Here is a 22757-nt window from a genome sequence, read left to right as displayed (position 1 = left end):
CCTAGCAAATTAGATGTGAAGTTACTTTAAATTTCATAACAACTAAAGGCTTTCTACCTAAACGAAGCCATAATAAATGCTGAGAAATACTTAGGCCTCGATCATGCAATTTACAACACCAATACCTTCACATCATAAGCATGAGGTTGTTAAATATTTATTACCAACTACTCATGATACCTGATTTTACAATTAAATATCTCAGCATACAACATAATTATTGACTAACTGCATTAATTGCTAAAACATTTTTAAATGCATGGTTCAGGAAGAAAAAACAAACCTCAAACCCCTTCCAAAAAACCCCCAACATAGTATCATGCTGACACTAGCAGTAAGTTTTTAAGGAACTCATTATCCCTATACAAAAAGAGATGTTGTTTTGTTGTTTTTTAACTGATAATTAATCTATTAAAATAGCAAACTGAAGTTAAAAGGGGGTCAGAAATACTGACAGATCTCAGTGATAGTGACCGTGTTACGAAACAATTCAAATATGCTAGTGGATATGCTTATACTGCATAAATACTACCCTACTGACGAATCATCCTTCTCTTACCTGTTGAAGTCATCAGCATATTCATCATCATCTTCATTTCCTAAATAAGATTTAAAAGCTATTAATCAAACAAGTTTTCTCTTCAGGAAACACAAAATCCCCCAATGCATCAAAATACATGTTTTGATGACCAGCAAAAGTGGGAGTAGATTAAATTGCTTGCACTGATTAGGAAGATGCGTTATGTTTGCCATAACATAAATACTAAAATACTAAATACTAAAATACTAGACAGCTCTATTTTGAGAGAATGCTTCCATCACACCTTCTTCATATTGTACCAAAAGAAAGGCAACTTTCAAAGGTGCGGAGGGCCACTAAATATGCCACTGAAAAGCAACAATACTTACCAGGCTATCTTTTACCAAAAATATAAACCCGCTCTTTTTGTAAAAACCTCAACAACAAAATTCATCACTTGGTATTAGTAAATGTATGCACAGAATGAATACAATTTTTGCTCCATGTGTAAAATATTAACACACACGACACCAGGTTTTCACTTTTCTGGATTTCTTAAGATAACATCTTGCTTTTAACCATATTAAGCTTCACAATCTATGTTAAACACAATACTGTAAGTAAATCCTGAAGTTCAATATGTGTATTTGAGCTTCTCAGATTCCTTTAAGAAGCTAGGCCAGAATTTTTCAGTTATGGCCAATGAAAAATATCAGAGCTTCCTAATGTTTAGCAGTTACTTGCCTAATTCTAGTGATCCCAGCTTTGCATTCACCAACCGCAGGTCTTTTAAAACAGAGTTTCTATCCAAATCTGTAAACAAAAGCACTTCTATCAAAAACTGGACTTGTCACTCATTAGTAAGATCCCACTTACACATACAAACTAACCATTTATAACACCTGTTCTTTTATATCAACCTTGTGCACTTTTATAGCATAGTACAGCAATACCATATTATATTTTCACAGTTGAACTCTGATAACATTTAAAAGCTTGAGGAGTAAACAGGAATAATCTCACACTTCTCAGGGATTTACAAGATGAAAGCAAACACCACTAAAGAATTGGTACAAATAATTTAAGATAATACAAAGGAATAAGCCAATTTCAGTTTAAAACTGAGCAGTAGAATTATATACTCCTTTATACACAGACAAAAAAAAAAGCGATGTAGATAAGTATTTCATGCTCCAAAGCATAAAATGCCCCAGTGGTACCACAATATATCCAAACCATCAGTATGCCATCACTCACTAGAGAAAGTACTACTGTAAAGCACAACCAGAAGGGGGCCATATATGCTATCATTTTTCCATCTAAATGTGTACAGAAATAACTTCTACAATCATCAAAACACAAAAAAATTATGAAAACTTACTATCAGACTCCTTTAGCAAAGGTGCACCAGTCAGGGAGCTTAACCCACTTTTTAGAGCCGGTGCATCAGAAAGGGATGATAGACTTCCTGCTTTATTAGCCTCACTTTTCCTGTAAAAACCAAATAAATAAGTACTCCACTTCCAATAACAGCTGTAAAATATGCATCATTACTTTATTTTCTGTTATTAAATTTTCATAAAACTAAAACAGCAATACTACAGCAAAAAAGAGCAAGGAAAAGGTCTATTCACTCTGCAACTTTAAAAGGAGTAGGCAGTTCACTGGCACAAGTCTCAACCACAACACTGACTGAGAAAGCCACTTTCTCATCCATGCAAAGACTTCCACCTATCTTCTCCCACAGACAGAGCACCTTCATCAGCATCACTATTTATGCCTAGGGACCTTTCATCATCCCTACATGTAAATGCATCCAAAAGAAAAAAGATTCAGACATAAATCAGTACTTCAGTTTGTTTTACATCTTAAAGAAATTACATCAGATGAAGCTATTAATTCTACGAGCAGTCATTTCACAGAACAGAAACCTCTTGGTTATAGGAAGATAGATCTCACCACATGTTAAAGTCCATTTGGCTGCTACCTAGTTCAAAAGGATTTGAACTTGCAAATAAAGGATGAATAAACATAAATTAAAAGAAACCAAGATTTTCACATTTAGTATTGCCAGAACTTTTTGCTATTTTGACTCCATTCCTATTAATAATGGGCATAATTTACTCACTCATCATATCCAGATCACCAAAATATCATGTGTAACATTACACGTTATTAAAGTGCTTCAAAATTTTGAACAAGGGGTCAGAGACCTAGAGATAGTAAGTGCCTGGATCATCTCTCACACTGCCATTAGCAACTGCTTGCTCTGAACCCATCTAAAATGAACGGGCAAGATTTCCATAAGGAAATTACCTTGTTGCAAAGAAAGCAATGCTGGCAGTGGTCCGGCTTATTTACCCCTTGGGACTCCAGCATAACAGCATAAAGTCCCACAGAGGGGATTCTGTATGAAGAATATGGGGGCTTTTTGCCCTCTAGAAGAGTTGTCAGGAAGGCAAAAACAAGTAAGTCAGCACACACAGCTCAACTACAAATTCTAGCTCATTTGTTGGTAACACATTCAGCACACCTTATTAGGGGATGTTACTAGAATAGCTGCATCACAGTAACATTATGTGCTACAAAATACTACTTGTGGACTGTGACTCTACTACAGACAGACATAATCTGGAAGCAATTTTTTCTGTAGGGAGTTTCTCTACTAGGAAAACAAATCCTTATTTTACTAAATAATTAGTCTGTTTTTTGGATTGTCTTTTAGAAGAAATCTAGTTTACCCAGTTTCAAAGAAAACTTCCCTTGCTGTCACATGAAAATGCTAAAAAAATGTTGTTGTTGTTATTATTATTATTATCATTATTGTTATATTATGCAAAAGTTTTTATGGACTTTTCTAATTTACCCAACTTACCATTTAGACTACCTGCAACAATGGTTACTTTGGTTAAAGGCTAAACAAGCTCTCGAGTAAGGAGGAGTAAATGCATTCAGATGCAGTTTTAATCTTGATATTAACAATGAGAAAATAAATACTACAGTAGGGTTAGTTGTAACACAGAATATTTTCCAGAGTACAACCACTGCTCTTTGAGGAAAAAAAAAGTCCACTCCAATTAAAAACATCCAACAAAAACTGTATTATAAATAATCATTCACAAAGAGTCCATTAACCTGGCACAATTACTTTGTGCTCTATCAGAAGGATCCTATTCTAAGACTAAGCATCTACTGGAGCAGTAATACAAAATTCTTATGCTGCTCTGACCACTATCAGCATAGCGGGGGAAAAGTAAACTGCCAAACCAACTTAGAAATGATCCTGCAACCTCTTCTTAATGTCTGCTAAGCTGGAACAATTCTCTGATTACTTGAGCACAGCAAAAGAACACCATGAAATGATCCTGCAGCATTGCTCAATACAGTGGTATCTAAGCTGGGCTTCAAGATAACTCAACGTGACAACACAAAGATAACATTTTCAGTTTCATAACAAAGGTGCTGTATAGTTCAGTCACTAGTTCTTGTTTCAAATGGCATTTTTCAGTCATCCGACTCTACAGATGAACAATAAAAAATGTGCTTTGCATGCACCTGCAAAATTGGCACATGCAGAAGTAACAATTCACTGAAAACACAAAAGGTGTTGCAATGTAAAGAGAAAATCCTCTGCTGTAAGGAAACTTTCCTTATTATTACAGTCTGTGGAGCCTCTTTACAGTGTTTTTTGTATTCCTTACAAAGCTGTACCAATATTTAATTCACTGTCCCAGTCACTGTCCAATTCCTTTAGTACAGATCACCACTGCAGCTCTGTTGCAAGAAGAAACACTGATGTCTGTGCCTCATACATTTTCATTCCACCAAAGAAACAGGCTGGGGACATTAGAAACCCTAACTGAAGCACCTTAAAGTGATACAGGTTTTTCCACTCATACTACATCCAAGAGATCCCAGAGGACACTGTGCATAGAACAGAATAGAATCATGGAATAGAACAAAATCTAAGCTTTCAAAGGTCTGAAAGCATACAGAGGACAAAATAAACCATGTATTAAGAAGAACATCCATGTTACTTACCAGCCGTAAGTTCTTTCTGGTTTGGGTACAGGGTCATCAAAGAAAGAATCTCCCACTACATCATCTTCATCCACAAGTGGATCACTTTTTTCTTTGGTATTCAAGTCTTTGTTTTCTAGTTGAGGATCTAATTTTGTTTCATTAGGCAGAAAATGAATACTTCTTTTGCTTGCTTCCCCTGATGAGACACTTGTATCACTCCGAGTGTTTTCGGCTGCCTTGAAAGATAAATGCAGGAGTAAGTATGTATGTCACGTAATACTCTAGTGTATATATAAATGCACAACACATAACATAGACCTAGCATCACTTCTTAAAACATTACCTCAAATTCCTGAAAAGTACTAGCAAGTGCATTAGTATCATCAAGAATCACACCAGAAAAATGTTGTTTTATCACTCTATAAAGTCTTCTTTATTGCTGCTGTCATTAAAATCTTTTGTTTCATCCTGTGCACTCCTATGCTATCTACATCACTTCTACTATAAAAGTAATTTCAAAATATCTTGGTTATCAAATAAAGAAATCTACAGACAGACCGATTTTTATGCTTTATTCATGTTCTTTTGCAACATCTCTACAAACAAAGGTTCTTAGTTATAGGCACTGTCTTCAAAAGAAATCAATTTAAACTCATGAAAATTACTCTAAATTCCCTATTAAATGGTAATCTCTGCAATATAGTATCAGGTTTTAAAGTAATAAACATAAGAAAACTGGAGTTACTGACACATTTTCTCAAATACTAAAACCAAAAATTACAAAAGCAAGACTTTAAAAGTATGTAATTTTCAGTCTTCTTCTCATGCTTATGGCTCAGTCTTAAAGTCTGGCATGTAAGGACAATTCCATGTGCAACCTTTCACATCAAGTCACACAACTCAAGCTGTAACTTAGCATGGCTTTGTGGCCCAAACAACAATATTCTAGTTTGCCTAGATAATCAAGGTGCTGAGAAAGAAAAATGTTTTTATATTATTACCTAGCAAGGAGTATCATTATTTTTACTTTCTCCTAGACTTATTAAAATTAAGCCAGTAAAAGATTTATTACATTAGCTTCCTTTCTACACACGAACAGCAGCACAGTTTTGAAACAAAGAGTATTATTTAATCCAGATAGTCAATACGTATGCAAGTTGTACTGTCTGAAGTATTTTTTATCAGTCATTAGCTTTTGTTCAGAAGGCTGAAGCTACATTTTCAAGCTAAAGGCCATGAAAGTTAAAATTACCTTGGTAGGTCTTTTTCATACCCAGGCTATTTTATCTCAGTCACAGAACCACATTCAATTGCTGGCAGTAGCTCAGTTTTACTAAGGCAGGGAAAAGTACTAAAACCCACAAGTGGTAGTAATAAAAATATTTTGATTTCCTATCCAGAGGAACAGAACTTGTTTTGAAAACTAAGAGCTTGATGATAGCCTGGCTACAATAAAAGGGAAGTTACAGCTAATTTTCTGTTCTGGGGCCTGTACTATGTCATGCCCGTAAACTACAAGCACAACAGCTCATCTTATCTTGGAAATCATAGATTAAAGTTTTGCTGAGTGGAATAAATATATTCAAATTGCAGATCATTTAAGTGAATGCTGCAGTTTCACAGGAGTCTTATGCTCTCATATCTGCAGCTTCATAGGAGTTCTCTCTTTTAGTCATCTCACATATGTTACAAAGCTTTTTTATTATACATAATCTTACTTTATTTGGTATAGATTGTGCACTTGACCATCCATCAGATGATTTTGATGTCGGGCACTGGCTGTCACTTAGAACTGGAGCCACCTAAGAAGTTTTAAATAAGCACTTACTAAATAACTGGAACTGGTGAGGTTGTAATAACTGGAACTGGTGAGGTTGCGTCTCAACTACTGCATTCAGTTTTGGGCCCCTCCCATTAGAAAATATATTGAGGTGTTGGAACATGTCCAGAGAAGGGCAATGAGACTCATGAAGGATCTAGAAAACATGTCCTAAAAGGAACAGTTGAGGCAGCTGGTCTAAACAAGTGGAGGCTCAGGGGGGATGTAGTGAGGTGGGGACCAGACTCTTCTACTGTGCCTGCAGTGAGAAGTCTAGAGGAAATGGCCTTAAGATGAGACGGGGGATCCAGATTACGTTAGAAAAAATTGTTTCACTGTTACAGTGGTCAGGCATTGGAACAGGCTACCCAGAGGGGTGGTGGAGTCCCCATCCTAGGAAGTGTTCGAGAAGCATTGGATCTGGTGCTTGGTGCTGTGTGTTAGGCATTACAATGACGATGCTATGCTGATGCTTGAAGTGGATGATCTTTCAATGGTCTCTTTCAATCTCAATGATTCTCTGATCCTATGATAATTGCATCCAACAAGAAACAAGGCTACCCTCACTTGGACAGTATGTAAACCTTGACACTGGGAAGACAGCTGAGGGCAGTACTAGAGAAAACTGGGAAGTTATAGTCATACACAGTATGGAAATCACAGAGTGAGGAGATCCAGGAGGGGCTCTCCCTTCTAAATTGCACTACGGGATTGACCCCAATACATTGCTGGCACATGAACCTCAGCAAGTCATTTAAACATCCTCCAACAGAGTGGACTGCTCAGTGGAGTCCGCATAACAGGAGACGCGCAGACTGGCAGGCACAAGGGTCTTGGCTTTCCTGGGGCATTCCCAGACTGATCAAATACAAGGAAATACAAGGGCTCAAGGAAATCCTACTTTCATGTGACAGAAAATTGCTGTGTTAAGAAGTCTATGACAACTACTCCTGAATTTAAGCTTTCTTTGGGATACTGAATACATCCTGGGTGTAGAGAACTTTCTTTCAAGTCACAATCAAATGCTATTTGTTGGGTTTAATTCACTTAATCAACATATTTATTATCTATTCCATTCAAATACTACTGTCATTGCCTTCAAATAGTACAATACTTTGATATATTTAATTTTAAGTACATAAGTTTTCAGTAGAGCTTTAAAGCTTTTGACAAAATTAATTTCCGGCTTTTCCGGTCATACTAAAATTATAAGTATGCCAAGGAAAACAGGTATAGATAAAAGTGTTATCAAGCCACACCAGAAATAAGAAAATAAGTGACACAGTGTTTTGTGTCATTTATCTAGATTTACTCTGTGCTACTATGTTGTAGCAGAATAATAATAAAGAGTCCTAGGGTGGTATTAAAAGTAATATTCATAAAGTTTATCTCTCATCTCTCTGATTAAGTTGAAGGCATAATATAAAAAAGACCTGAAATAGTATAATAGTACAATAGCCAAGTGTTCATAATTTCAGTTTATTTTTCCTCATTAAAAGAAAAAAAGATACAGAAAGAAATTTCAATTTAGTATTACTTACTTCTCCACCACCTGAAGTCTTTTTCTGCTGACACTTCCTAACAACCTCCAGCAACAGGGGGCCACCCACAGCACCTTCTGTTTCTGTAATTCCCAAATCTCGAGCTAAGTTTTCTCGACCATCAAGGCCATTTAGCTGGAGGGACAACAGAAAAAAAAAGAATCACAACATTGAAATATCTGTCAGAAAACAAAAGATACATTTTGTAATACAAAAGTCTTATTTAACACAGCACTACCTGAACTAAACAGTGATTATTTATGCTGTCTTGTTGCTGGTGGACTAAAATAATAAAATCATAGAATGACTCAAGTTGGCTTGATCCTTAAGATCATCCAGTCCACCACTACACCATGCCCCTACATGCCACATCTCCACCTGTTTTACATATCATCTATTGCATAATTTACTTCTGATCTGTACCTGAACTTGTTGCAGATCATGCAAAATTATTTTAAATATGCAAGAAACCATCATTAGCATGCTTTGGGATTTAAGAATTTATATGGCCAAATTACTTTAGCCTATCACATTTAAAAGCGTATCCAAGGACACCCAGCCAGTGGTCCCAGCAAATTCATGGATGATGGGGAGTCACCATTCCTGTGCATACAGAACTAGGCTTGCACAGGTCAACACTTACTTTCAAGTCTCTGTTTCACATTAAAAAATACATGGGTTTGGACAGAAAAAGGGATGAAAGCAATTTGGTATCATCCAAAAAAACCCTACCAATAAACCCCACCAACACTTTTTCAAACTGAACTTCACACTATAGGAGAAGCAGAATGCTACAGCAAACCCAGCCTGGTTAGCACAGCCCCAGATGGTGACACTGCAAAGGGCACCAGTTCATCTTGATCTCTTATGACCATATAGTGACACTTCCTATGAGAACACAGGTCTAGCAAATATTGATGTGAGCCATCACTAGCCAAGCACATTGGACAAAGAGACAGTACACGTAACTACTCAGAGGCAGAGGCTAGTAGAAACAGACAAAGTCAAATCTTTCAGAACCCTACACAGCAGTCTTGGCCAGCTCACTTAATTTTGGCCAAATTTCCATTATGATTTGCAATAGGTAAAATGGACACATTTATTGGAAAACAGAAGGAGGTGTTTCAAAGAGTATAAATAATATGCCTTTACAATGCAAATGAAGCACTGCTCCCAAGAGTGAGTGGCAACACAACACTAAGTGTAGCTGGTTTTAACTGGTTTTATTTGGTGCATGTACATGAATCTTTGTACAGATGTGTTCCAGTAATAACTTAGCAACTAATTTGGCTAAGGATATTTGGCAAAGAACAAAGTTGTATGGGATTTTCTTTGAATAAGCTCCTAAAAAGAAACATGAATTTCTGAGAAATAGAATTCAACTAACTGACTGATTTGAAGAAATTGGATTTTTAATGTATTAACTATTAAACCAAACTTCAAGAAAAAAAGTATTTGAGATATAATGACAAAATCTGCAGTGAAATGAAACTGCTTCAAACCCAAAATTATTATTAAAACCTTTATATCATAAAAAGAGACAAAGATTATGAAAACCTTCTAATTCAGTACCTGAAACCTTAAAGCAATCAGCTGGGCCACATAATCACTGTAGGTCCCTCCCAACTGAAATACCCTATTCAATCACTTTTTGTCAAGTATATCTGCACAAAGTCGTTTGTGTCACTGAAATTTCTTTCTGAGTAGATGACTGACATTATTTTAGTTTTCATTATTTTAGTTTTCAACAATGTTAACTTAACATTATGACATAGTAAAGTTAGTGGCAAAACATGTTGCAGTGGTACGCAGGATTCATATACCATTATATGACTCCACAAAAATTATCAGCTTGTTATTTCAAAATTAAATTACTATCTAGCATTGATTTTGATAAAGAGAAATATTCATATTAGCCCACTTTCCTGAAAAATGTATTTGCATGACACTAAGCACCTATTACAGACAAAGCATAAAATACCACATTTTTAATAAAAACAAGTGGTTTAAATAAATCTGCCATAGCTTCTGCATTCACTGCCATGCACTTCAAACAGTGAGCATTGCATACAAACAAAACCAGTCTATCTTACTGTGCTTGATTCAGGCTGAAAAACAGCTAAAGTAAAATCAAGATTGAAAAACCGTAGAAATTCTGCAACAAGACCTGCTACCAAGCGACCTAAAAAGAAAATGAGAAGAGTTAAAATACACCGGACAAAAAACCAAATCTTATTTCAAAGATTTAACAGCAACACCAGCACACACGGCTTCAGTATGGACATGGTTTAAATATTCAGCAAACCACCACCTCACAGCAAGTTTGTATACCATCTCTCTAATTTTGAATTGGCCATCATATAAAAATCATTTCAGCCAGTAATACTGCAAGAGCTTTACGGACTGCTTACAAAATTACAAAATGCACAGCATTTTTTGAAACTATTCAGCTGTTTTAAAAACATCATTTAAGCATTTGTCATATATGCGCATTCCCTCCTGTACCTCTACTCTTCGCTTTCACAGGTTACTGTTTCTATTGGTCTAGAATGTCTCTGAGTTAGCACAACCATAAGGCATTGTGAAATATTAACTTCAAAGCATTTATCACCTTAATTAAAAATATAACTTCAGCAATATTAACTTTAAAAAGTATAGATTTAATTCTATTGCAAATGAGTAGTAATTAGGACATCTGAAAGGAACAAAAGCATACTTAAGGTAATGGAAACTGCTCTATTAATAAGATTTGAAGATTTAATCCTTTGTCTCCTATTTTTATTATCAGGAGAAGTATATACTAAACAAAGAACTTACCATCCTTTGTACCTAAAAAACTTTTCAAGCTTTCATTTACCAGAGGTGCTTTGTTCTGTCAAAAAGCAAAAACCAAACAGCAATTAACATCATCTACATGCTAGCAAGAAACTGAAAACCACAGAAAGCTAGTGTTTTGGCGTACTCTGCTGCACAATGATGCCCTACCCATGCAATTCACTTCTTAAAATTCTACCTTTGTATGAATTCTATAACTACAAGTAAAAGCTACTTAGCAATAAATTTATTTAGGCAAATTAAATTTGTCTCAGAGCTAAAGTAATTTCACCAAAATTCTTAACAGCATACTGATTTTTATTTATCTAATGACTGAAGAGGTAAGTTAAGCAGGTAACTTCCCATGTTGCTCCTCTAATATAGTGCAAAGTTTAAGGCAATTCAGTCCAGCATTTTAAAAATTGGAAATTTGCAAATCTTCCAGATGAAATGTGGAATATGCTAATGATTAGAACACAAATCAATACTTATCTTCTATTAATCAAAACACCTTTGAAGATACTATGAAAAATCATTTTTTTCTCCCTTGTTAGATTTGCCCTCTTCAGTTTTTAAACAGAAATAAATCAATATGCTATGTCTGTATGCAACCATGTATCAAGTATCTCACTCCTTAATATTAATACATTGCAGAGGTGTCAGTACATAGTCCATCTTATTATTAAGAATTCATCCTTAAGTGTTAAAGCAAATTATCCTGAAGCAAGCCTACAACATCTTTATGGGAAATACCATAAGCATTAGCATACTTGGCATTTTATTGGACTACACTGCTTTTGAAATACACTTGTCAAGACACCCCAGTAAATATATTTTCAATTTCAAAAGAAATTATTCTGATTTGATAAAATCTTGATCAGCCAAGTAGATCTCTTTTTTAGAAGATGTATTTGATGAAGAAAACATTTAGCTATTCTGGTCAGCTGGACAGAAGCCATATAAACCTAGCAGAGACAGACACTTAAACTTATAATTTCAAAAGGCTATTTAACAATTCCTATTTTTAAACATCAGTAAACATCCTGATAGTCCTGTTTTGTGTTCTTTATACATCTTATGCAGAAATACATATTTTTATCTTGTTACATTTCACAAATAGAAAGTATTAAAGCTATTATATTTAATTCTACACAAAGGATGTTTTTTTCTTTCTGATTTGTTTTTTAAGGTTCTCTTACCTCTACTTTCTCTTGTTCTTCTAATGCCAAAAACACAGCTGCTCGTAACTCTGCCTGCCAAACAAAAACCAAAACAACAGTATTTCTAAAAGCACTTTTTTTCCTAAGCAAATAGGATGCAAAGAGCTAGCAACTAGCTTTACAGCTATTTGTTTCTCCTCAAACAACTTGGCATGGACTGCAATCTATATCAGTGCAATTAAAGTACTTAAGATTACAAGCAATGTTACTTGAGGCAGAGAAATAATAGTTTCCATTCTGAGAACAAGGCACGGGGCAGCATAATTTGATACAAGACGTCCTAAATTATTTCTTTGTACATAAAAAGATTCCAAAGTATCTAAATTATCTACTAGTTTCTTTGACAGTTAAACATCCATCTCATTCAGGCAGCTCCAAAACACCTACCATTCATTTACAATTCACTCAGGAAATATGAACAAATAAGCCATAATAACCCATTAAAAAACTATACATTAAGATATACAAATTGCTATTATTTCTTTTCAGATTACACTCAAAGCCCCAGAATTTCTCAAGGAAAAGAACATGATCACAGTCATTCAAATACTCCTGGTAGTAATGGTTTACCTACCTGATTCTTAATGTTATTATTATAAAGAACCAGAATTCTTCTAAGGGCTACTTTGAATATTGAAGCTTAAGCCTTGCCTACTTTTAAAAATTTTTTGTAAGCACTACAATTCTTCTACTTTGACTGAACGTGTCAAATGGACAACATACATTTTGAAGTAAGTCAGCGGATAACACTGCAGTAATAAACTAGAAAAGACAGCATATTAAAGTTTTCTCCACAGCAAAAAAACAAACAAACAAACAAACATAAAAAAACCAAAAAAAAAAACCCAACAAAAACCAGAATTTAAAAGAGAGATTTCTTTCCATAACCAAGAGTACAACCAATACAAAGAATGTCTGGACTTTCTCATATATATTACAAGAGGTAAAAAAATATGAAGTAACTGGTCCCTCCCAAAAAAAATAAAACCAAAAGGAAATGCCCACCCATAAAAAACCCACCAAAGCAAAAAACACCAAACCCCACCAAACAAAAAACCCACCCAAAAAACAACCAAACAAAAAACCACAAACCCAAACACCTCTCATGGGAAAAACAAACACCTTTTTTTTTTTTTTAAGGAAACTCCTCTTTGGACACCTTATTGAAAGACAAAAAATAATGCAAAAAAGCTAAAAGGATTCTCACCAAAAGAGTAAAACACAACAATTATATGCAATGGTCATACTAACACTGCAATCACATTTTTTCAGTTTCTCAGATACAGTATTCAATCAGAAAATCCTCTTATAAGCAATTAACTTAAACATTATTCTTACAAAATCAGTTTTCATTTAACTTTGCAACCAGCATCTAATAACTTATTTAGTTTTACCTCACTAAGATAAACCTGAAAGCAAGGCTTTATTTGTCACTTAGGTCACACAAATCAAATAAATTTACATAATAGGATAATAAAAATAACAAAGTTCAAAATAAAACACACCAGTCAATGCAGGTGCATAGGGGCAAACCCCCCTAAGGGTCTGGATCATGGGACTGGATATATTGCCAGTTGCCAGTACATCAGCCAATCTAGAATCTGACCTGCTTTGAGATGCTGGAACAATATCAAACTGTCACTTTTTTTTTTTTTCACTTAACTGGGATTGTATGCCTGCTTCACTCATCTAGGTCCAACCCATTGGCTTTTAGTTACTAACAGATGTGCTTTTCTTCCTCTTCTTATCTATTTAATCACACATGGTCAATTTATCTCAGATGTTGCCATTCCCCGTGAACAGCTTTAGGTCCACCTTTATTTACTTTAGTGCCCAATTAATAAATTTAAGGACCAGGAGCTGCCTGATATGAAGATAATGCCACTGGTGTTTACACCTCCCTTTAGCTTACCTACATCAGCTAAAATACCACCCACCCTAAAGCCTTTCCACAGATAGCCCTGCAATATATCCTTTAACCCTGCAAGCACCACAATGTTTGAAGTTACACGTTCCTGTATTATCCCCACAAGGAAAGTTTACACTACTACAACAACACACTGACCTTCACCCTTTGTGGCGAGTACTGCTCAGATCATAGCACAATATTCTCAAAATATCATCTCAATAAATTTAGACAAAGAACCACACACTAGAATTTGTGTGAAGTTAAAGCAGTAATTCTCAACTTCATGCAGAAGAAAGTAAAAAGCAACAATAACAAAGCTCAGGCCAAAGGAATAATTACCCTACTACAAGATGAATCATACTACATTAATAGGATGGACAATGTCATACAGGCTTTTTAGGACCTAAGGGCAGTCATAGAGCATTTGAGCAGCAGAGACTGAGATCACCATCATCAGGTATGGCCACAGATATGAAGGTTATAACTACACAGATTAATCCACTTACAGTGTCCTTCTCACACATCTTTTGTTTTTAATGGATTTTGTTTTTAATGAAAGATTGCATTTCTCTTTGCCCTAGTACCCTTCAGCACTAGTCCAATACATGTCTCATACATTGTTACAATCTACTCTTGTCATTTTCATCATTTCGCTATTCCACACTGCCTCATTCTGCCAGCAGAATTCAACACAATCCAAATACACTGTGAAGAATTTTATTCACTGTCTAGTAGTAAAGCAGTCCAAAGCTTGATATTCTAATTCCCCACCCACATCCTAAGTCTTCAATAAAACAGGATTATGTCAACAGAGACAGATGTTGATGAGTGTCTATCACTTCTACATCCATCAAGCCTGCAGACTTCTTTTTCATACTGTGAAAGATACCCATTCTCTTCTATCCCTAAGAAGTTTTATAAGGCAAGAGCTCATGTCAATGAAACAGCAATTTGGTTTCACTGAACTTGGCTAAACAAGTAAGGCTATCACTGTATATAACAAATACCCTCTGTGTTAGAGAAATGTACGGGTCACTGTTTTGAAACAAAATTAAATTTTCCCTTTTCCTCCCAGGCATTTACAGCTCATTAGACAACACTGGTTTTTACTGATTGTTATTGTACTATAAATCAGAAATTAAAGTCTATGAAACAAAGCATGTTTTCTGCACTGAATTGCAGTATCCCTCTGAACCTGGGTAAATTTACCCTATTCCAAATAGAGACCTTTATACATGTACCCTAAGGACTGTCCATGAAAACAGTTCCCTCAATCTGCAGCTCCCTGGAAAAGAGGATAACACTTCTTACTATCTCAAGAGCTTCCCAAACACACTTTTTAGGTGGCATCTCAAAAAATGCCTATCTAATTTGGAAATATACTTTTAATAGGAAGACCACAAGCACCTACATTAAAAAGGTTATTGGTCTGACTTAGCAGTATGCTTTAACGCTATCCACAGCATGTTACATAGCAGATACTGGATGAAAAGTGAATGGATAAGACAGAGACCATTCAGGACTGAATGATTACCTGTAACCACCTCCTAATTGCAGACTCCAATAGGTATGATATTTAGCAAGTCCATGTAATTTCTGGTGTTGTGGGTTTGTGGTTTTTTTTTTTTTTTTTTTTTGGGGGGTGGGTTGGGTGGTGGTTTTTTTGTTTTTGTTTTTGTTTGGTATTTGTTTTGGTTTTTTTTTGGGGTTTTCTTTTTTTCTTTTTTTTTTTTTTAGTATTTGTAGTATTTGTCTTTGATTGTGCTAGAATAGATTTGTCCAGGACTTATAAAAAAGAGATGTCATTTTTCTAAGACAAAACTTGAGACAGTATTTTCCAACAGGAAAATACTTGTAAACTTCAAACACATTCCTACACCTCAAGGCATGTAGGCACATCAGTGGCCAAGATGATTTCTTATCATAAGCACAAACTCTGGATATGACTTGCTCCTTGCATTCTGTCTCTTTTGTACAGCTACACAATTCACCTTCAATCCCAATATCCCAACACCTTCCAAAGATACCTCATCAAAATATTATTTTCCTATCAAACTTTATCCATATTTTCTATTGCTGGGGCAATATTTCATATGCATGAGCAATGGTTTCCCAACACTGATCTCCAAATGCTGTGGAATACTAGGTAAAAAAATGGGAACTTTAGCTTCATAAACTGCTTTGTACCTATAGCACAGTTGAGCCTTGCTGTCTGTTTCATGCATCTCTCAACATTTCTACAAACCCTTAGAATTCTGCAGCTTTTGCAGAGGAAGTCCTGGGCTTCTTTTTTCAACGAAGACTCATTAGCAGAAACCATAATATGAATTTCAGCCTGCTAAACGCATATGCTACCACTCTTCTCAACCCACTTCAGCAAGCTGAACACAGTTTTTGAAGCCATCCAGGCAGAGTAGTGTATTCCCTAAGAAACAAGGGGTAGGCAAGTTCAGCAAGTGCCAACACAGGAGACCCTTCAAAGATCTGCAATGGGTCAGCTGGAGGTGCAAAATCTCCTGCAAGCTTGCACTCACAAGATGTGCATCAGAGGGTGCTGTGGTTAAATATGTGGTTTAGGGAAGTGAAATGATTAAAGTAATGCGTAAGGTTTCTCAGAGACCTTCCAGCTAAAGCTCAGGAATGTATAACTGCCATCTGCTCCAGCACTGTGGAATAGCCCCATGCATGCCAAGCATAAACAATCTCTTGCATTTGCAAAATTTAATGGCACATGGGCACTTCCTGCACAACTTTCAGTATCTCCACTTCCTAACTCCAAAACAACTGTCATACACCTTGGTATATAGAGAGCAGATGCATTGCTTCAGAAAGAGACATGGCAGAACGTTGAGCTGTTTAACTCCTGGTGATCAACCCAGGCTAAAACTCTGTGTGCACCAGGATAAACACCTCTCCCAGTCTACATGCATCACAAATCCAAGGGTGGTGTCAAACCACAACCAGGAACATCTCCACCAACATTAATCAGTATAATACCCTCCCTGTAATCTCCATCTGAAAAATCTGTAAAGGTTCTCATCCTTGAGCACATGGAGGGTATGCTCTCCACCACCGCCTGCCAAACTGGAATCTTGGCTAAGTGGCATAAAGGAGTGATTGTGCACACATAAACCCCTAGACATAAACAAAGTCCTGGACTAGGAGCGGAACCAGTCATCCTTAGACTACTTCCTGAGAATATCATGAGGACCACACTGACATTTAAATGTTGAATTTCAGTTAGTTTATTAGAAATAATTAAAAATGGTTATATTTTACTTGAATTATAAAACTAAAAAGAAATAGATATTAAGTTAACTTTCTGGTATAAACTGCTTCAAAACAAACAACACACCACAACATGCAGAAAACAGGAGGTTACACTGCAGTGCACAGCATGCTCATCTTGACAGGTAATAATTCCAAGACATTTAAAAGCACTGTTCCTTACTGTACATGGATCAAAGATGCAAAAGCAAACAGGACAATTCTAACTGACCTGTGCAAATGCTCATATTAAAAAATGGAACTTTTATCTGCTCTAAAATCACACAACTTGCCCATACCTCAGCTGTCCAGGTTTTGAAGCAAATTAGTAAGAAATTACTGTAATTACTAATTACACTATCACCTGGCGAAAAGCTTTATTAGGCATATTACATTAGTGATGCTAACTCCCCTCACATAACTGTAGCAACAGCAAGTTCCAGAGAAGATGCAAAATTCAGGTAATATAAACTTAAATGATTCCAAAGCAAGAGATTAAAATATATAAACTAAAGCAAAATAAGATAACAAAGAAACACATAAGAAGCATAATGGCTCCTCTTGCTCAGATGATGACAGCTTCCCTAGGAGAAAGATCACATTCTCTTCAAGACAGAACATCTCTATTTGTACACTATCACACAGAAACAGTGATAATTTTCACTGAAATACAAATATCTACAGTTATATTGTGTGTTTACAGGATTCATTAGAAAGCGGTTTCATTCATCGAACTTATTCCAGTGATCAACAAACTATATACAGTACACATCTGTACTATACACATTTATGTGTGTGTGTGTGTATACATATACACACATATTGCACTTTAGAGATAAATGTACAGGAAATTCTCAACTACAAGCAGTAAATACATTTATACAACTTCCAGTTTTCACAATATTACTTTACTAATTACTTCAGTGCTCAAACTTTAAGACAAATACAAAAATTATGAACAGATTTTTAAAATATCGTAAGTAAATTTTTTTCAGCTAAAAAATTTACATCAACCAATGCACCCAAGAAATTAATCTCAAAATAAGAATAAACTAATAAACTGCAAGGCATTATAAAATTGTCTCTTATTAGAGAACTAAATTATGACAGTAATTTTCTTTCTAAAAATTACTCTCATTATGTTACAAAATGTGTGACACCCTGATACATTCCATCCACTGAAATAATTCCCCTTGATTCTAACCCTTCCAGTGCCTCATACCAATGCAGCTATACCTCGACCACATATTTTTCTCCTTAATGTAGCTACTTCAATAAATCACAAATACTTTATTGTAGCTTTCTAGCCTCATTCATCTTGAAAAATGGTCAGCTCTCGTTGTAAAGTATGAAACAAGCATCAGTTGTCACATGTAAATGTTCAGTTCTACCACATAATAAAAAAATACTGACACATAATAGATAAGCACTATTGAACAAAATCAAGTTTAATTAATTTTAATAAAAGGATGACTACAACTTTTTTTAATGGATGGTATAATCTAATTTCAATTAAAAGGTGACAGTTTAAGAAGCCTTGTTCAATCTTAATTCTTCCAGCAACAGGGTTTTGTCAATTAATAGTAGAACAAAATCTCTATGTCATTAACACAGCCAAACAACACTCAAACTCACATGCCAATTAAGGCTTACAGCTAAGAAAAAAAACACCATGAGTTCTTCCAGTCAAAAGCCTTATCCATAAGCATACCGGTTATTAAACAGTAACACCTTGTATTAAGGAGGGACATAATCTGGCAAAGAGGCTACACTTTGTATTTTTTTAAGTCATTCGCTAATTTGCCGTAACGGCAGTTGACACGGTATTGGATACTGCTCGCTCTAAGCATTATAGAACAGTAAACTACAATAAATTTATTCACATAAAACTCAATGTACTGGCAATCATAGCATGAAATTTTACATACTACAAAAAGGTAGGAATTAAGAAATTCTGGTTCACGAGCTCAATGTGACCCAATTGCCTTGCCATGCTTTTTTAATTACAGTTTTACTATCACCATACTTGGATTGTTTAATAGTAGGTGAGTGGTTAACAGGTTGCCCAAAAGGCCTATCTGACATCTATTAGAAAAGCCTCACTACTCAGAACACAGTTACTTGAGCTAGACTCTTCATTCTCTTACAGAACTTAAATAACAATAATCCATTTGAAAGGGATGAACAATGTGGTTTTGCACATTATTTTCCTGAAAAGTATGACTAGTTCAAAATACAGTAAACTTGAAAGTACATATACAAAGATGCTCTCACTTCCATAAACCACTTCAGTTGTTGAACTGTTCTTGAAATATCAGCAATGACCTCTGGAGACTTAAAACGGTACTGTGGATAAACACCACCATCCGTTATCTGAAAGCTACACTTCATTTCTCCTCCAGCCTTGAAGGAAACCATTTATTTTTAGGCTTCCGTACCTGTGTTGCTCTCTATTATACACAATAATTATTGCTGGAAGCTTTTCATCTGAACAAGAATCCACAGAATCAATTTTCCTACCCTTTCTGACACAAGCTCAGGCTGCACTACTGACTCAGTAGTAGGTGCACTCCACTATCTTCCCTATATTTTCTTAACATAGGGCTATTTGCTCCCTGTAAGCGGGCAGCATCGCCCGAGAGTTTCCAAACTTAGCAAGCCTTCAAGGCACAACTGAAGCAACGAAGAACAAGTGCTTAAATAGCGACCCACAACAACTCCAGCTTGAAATTTTCAGTAAAGGCTTTCCGTATCGAAGCAGGGATCAACTTCACCCACCCGGTCTCGCACCAGGCTGCTGCCCATTGCTTCCAGCCAGTCTGGCGGCAGCAAGGGAGCTCTTGCGGCCACACGCTACCTGAGAGCGAACGCGCGCAGCCGGGGCCGGGCTCCCCGCGGCGGCTCCGCGCTCCCCTCGCTCTGCCCGTTCGGGGAATCCCGAATTCCCGCGGCCGCGGGGCAGCGCCGTGCGACGGTCAGGCCCCGGGCCCTCACACCAGCTCCACCACGAGCAGCCGGGGAACACCACGGGAAAGCAGGCGCCACCACCAGGCCGCGACGCCGAGGGAGCGCTCCAGCCGGGAACACCGGCTGCAAGCGGGAGTGAAAGGGAACGAAGCACGGGAAGCCTCGGTCCTCCCACATTCCGCAGGGCCGCGAAGCGCCTCCAGCGCCAGCCAACGCTCCCCGCCGGCGAGAGGCTCTTCTTCTCCCACCTTAATCTTATTGAGTACCCCGCTACTCTCCAGCGTCTGCACCAGCAAGTCCCGCAGCTCCGTGTCCTCCTCCGCCGCCGCGGCCGCCATCTTGCTTCTCCCTGACAACCGCCCAAACCGCGCTAGCGGCGGGACTAGCGCGGCAGATTCGCCGGCGCCGGAGGCACCAGCCTAGGGCGGACCCGAGGGAACGGAGCGGGCAGGGCCGGTGGCCGCCCTCGGCACCGCCCTGAGAGGGGACGCAGAGAGACCGCGCCAACCCGGCGCTTTTGCCGCCCGCTGAGCCTGGAAACTGCTGCGGTGAATGGGCAGCGCGGGCGCCTGGCGGGAAGTTCAAAGCGGGGGCGGCGGTAACGGCTGAACTGCGTGACCGCCCGTGCCCGCAAGCGGCCCCTCAGACGCGCACGGTGTCTCCCCCTTTCTCCCGCCATGCTCGAACCCAAGCAACTGTACGAGGAGTGGCTGAGCTCATTTGGTCTGTTCAGCTGGAGGAGACTGAGGGGAGATCTCAACACAGCCTACAACTTTCTCGCGAGGGGAAGCAGAGGGGCACGCAGCGATTTCTTTGTGGTGATCAGTGACAGGACGCGAAGGAATGGCATAAAGCTGAGTCGCGGGCGGTTTAGATTAGATATTACGAAAATGTTTTCATCCAGAGAGTAGCTGGGCCATGGAGCAGGCCCTCCAGGGTTCCCCAGGGAAGTGGTCACAGCACCGAGCCGATCAAAGTTCAAGAAGCGCTTGGACAGCTCCGACGCCTGGCGGCTGCAGCTGCTCTGTGTTCGGGCTGAAGGGTGAACAGCCCCCGTTCCAGCGCCACGCTCGCTCCAGCAGCTTCTGACGGCAGCAGTGGGCTCCAGGCAAGGTCTCACCCGTCTGCTCTGCTGCCCACAAGAGCACCTGATGCTGAACAGCACCAAGAGGGGCTTCTAGAGCCCTCGTTTCATAACAAGCATGTTCGTTATTGCTCCTTAAAACAAAAGATATAAAGGTTTGTAAATGGTAATGCTTTCTCTGCAGAACTACATGTGGCATTTTTTTCCATGCTGAACTGCTTATAACTTTTCTTGAAGTCAAATAATTTGACAAATAATTTCATAAGTTAGGAATGCTCCAAGGGAGCATGTACAGCCCCCAGGCAAAGCAGGGCACTGCGGAAGGCTGGTTTTAAAACCAGCTTTCTGCACTGACTCTTCAGGGATGCTCTAAAGACTGCCTGTGCGGACAGGTGTCCTTCACTGCACCCCACTTCTGCTGGACACATGGGAAGTACTGCTGGAGACCTACGCCCAATCCCACAGCAGCCCAAAGAGTGTTGTATTTTCAAATCCTGAAGTTCAGAAACATTAGCAGTCTTTCACTTCAGTACAAAATTTTCTTAAAGTAAACCCACAACACTGCACTTAAGCACTTAATTCCTTCAGTTTAATTTTTCAAAATCGTATCAGAAACAAATAGTAAATTGAGAAAGATAATGTCTGAAACTACAGTTATTTTTATTTGTTCACTCTGTTAGGAATAAGGGGATAATTTGTGCTGGGTATAATATTATAATATAAGATTATTAATGTAATATAAAATAAAGCTTTAAGATCATGCCAGCAAAGGGGAGAGGGAGATTGCCACACAGGACAGCTCGCAGCCGAGGAGGAGGTGCATCACTAACATACAAAGAAAACCTAGCCTGCACAGGAGATTGGCACTCCCCGATGGCATGAACAAGAAAATGCCCAGCGATGATGGCCCATGTAGATGTCCACCTCAGATAGACAGGACATCAAGGACATACATGTGAATGAAGGATTCTGGGAACTGGACACAGATACACATCAATTCCCTGACGTGGCTTTGTCCTGCATAGGACAGAGAATAGACACTGCACAAATATTAAGGACTCCAGGAGGGGACAAAGGGACTCTGCCGCAGGCAAGAGAAAATAAAAGAGTATAACACTGGAACTCTGCCAGGCCTCGATGGTGAACAGGGGGATTCGGTGGGATAGATGCCAAATCATTGTTCACCTGCTCTGATCCCAGGGTCGGTGCTGCTTTTTGATTGTTAGAGGTCAGGACTGTATATCAGTCGCGAATAAATTTTATTTTTATTTTTGATCTAATTGGCTGAATCAATTTTTACCTATAATAACTAGATCTCTAAACTTAATGGAAAGACAAAACCCACTTGATAAAATAATTCATGAAGGAAAGATAGAGCAGAGGAAGACAAATCAATAGACTTTAGAAGATAGTTTATAATTTGCAACAGTCATTTAGCATTTCATAAACAGTGCCTTCCAGCTTTCAAATACATGTAGAATATTTGGAGTTCATTCTACAGATAATGTTTTTTGAGCTCTGCAAAACAGCAGACTATTATATGGCTAAATATCCATCATCTTGAGGGCAGCAAAGCACAGTCACGTATCCTAT

At 37.7% G+C, this 22757-nt stretch overlaps 1 protein-coding gene across 3 annotated transcripts in view; it reads right to left on the bottom strand.

The window, feature by feature from the left end:
* CEP43 (centrosomal protein 43) overlaps positions 1 to 20598 on the bottom strand; it is a 29068-nt gene extending 8470 nt beyond the window's left edge. The window contains exons 1-9 of one of the 3 annotated variants that reach the window (XM_039707219.1): positions 20347 to 20598; positions 11917 to 11970; positions 10721 to 10775; positions 9997 to 10085; positions 7904 to 8038; positions 4562 to 4779; positions 1902 to 2011; positions 1265 to 1333; positions 560 to 599 (exon numbers count right to left, since the gene is read on the bottom strand). In XM_039707219.1, coding sequence (XP_039563153.1) covers positions 560 to 599; positions 1265 to 1333; positions 1902 to 2011; positions 4562 to 4779; positions 7904 to 8038; positions 9997 to 10085; positions 10721 to 10775; positions 11917 to 11970; positions 20347 to 20418 — 842 coding nt within the window. In that variant the 5' untranslated portion in view covers positions 20419 to 20598. Of the gene's footprint in view, positions 1 to 559; positions 600 to 1264; positions 1334 to 1901; positions 2012 to 4561; positions 4780 to 7903; positions 8039 to 9996; positions 10086 to 10720; positions 10776 to 11916; positions 11971 to 20328 lie in introns of all 3 variants that reach the window. The other 2 variants (XM_039707218.1, XM_039707220.1) reach the window with 2 other exon arrangements.
* Positions 20599 to 22757: the final 2159 nt, after the last annotated feature.

The sequence above is a fragment of the Passer montanus genome, unplaced genomic scaffold (assembly GCF_014805655.1).
Source record: "Passer montanus isolate IOZ18808 unplaced genomic scaffold, ASM1480565v1 scaffold2, whole genome shotgun sequence".
Taxonomy (NCBI): Eukaryota; Metazoa; Chordata; class Aves; order Passeriformes; family Passeridae; genus Passer; species Passer montanus.
The sequence above is the reverse complement of the archived record's forward strand: the minus strand, read 5'-3'. Positions and strand labels throughout refer to the sequence as shown.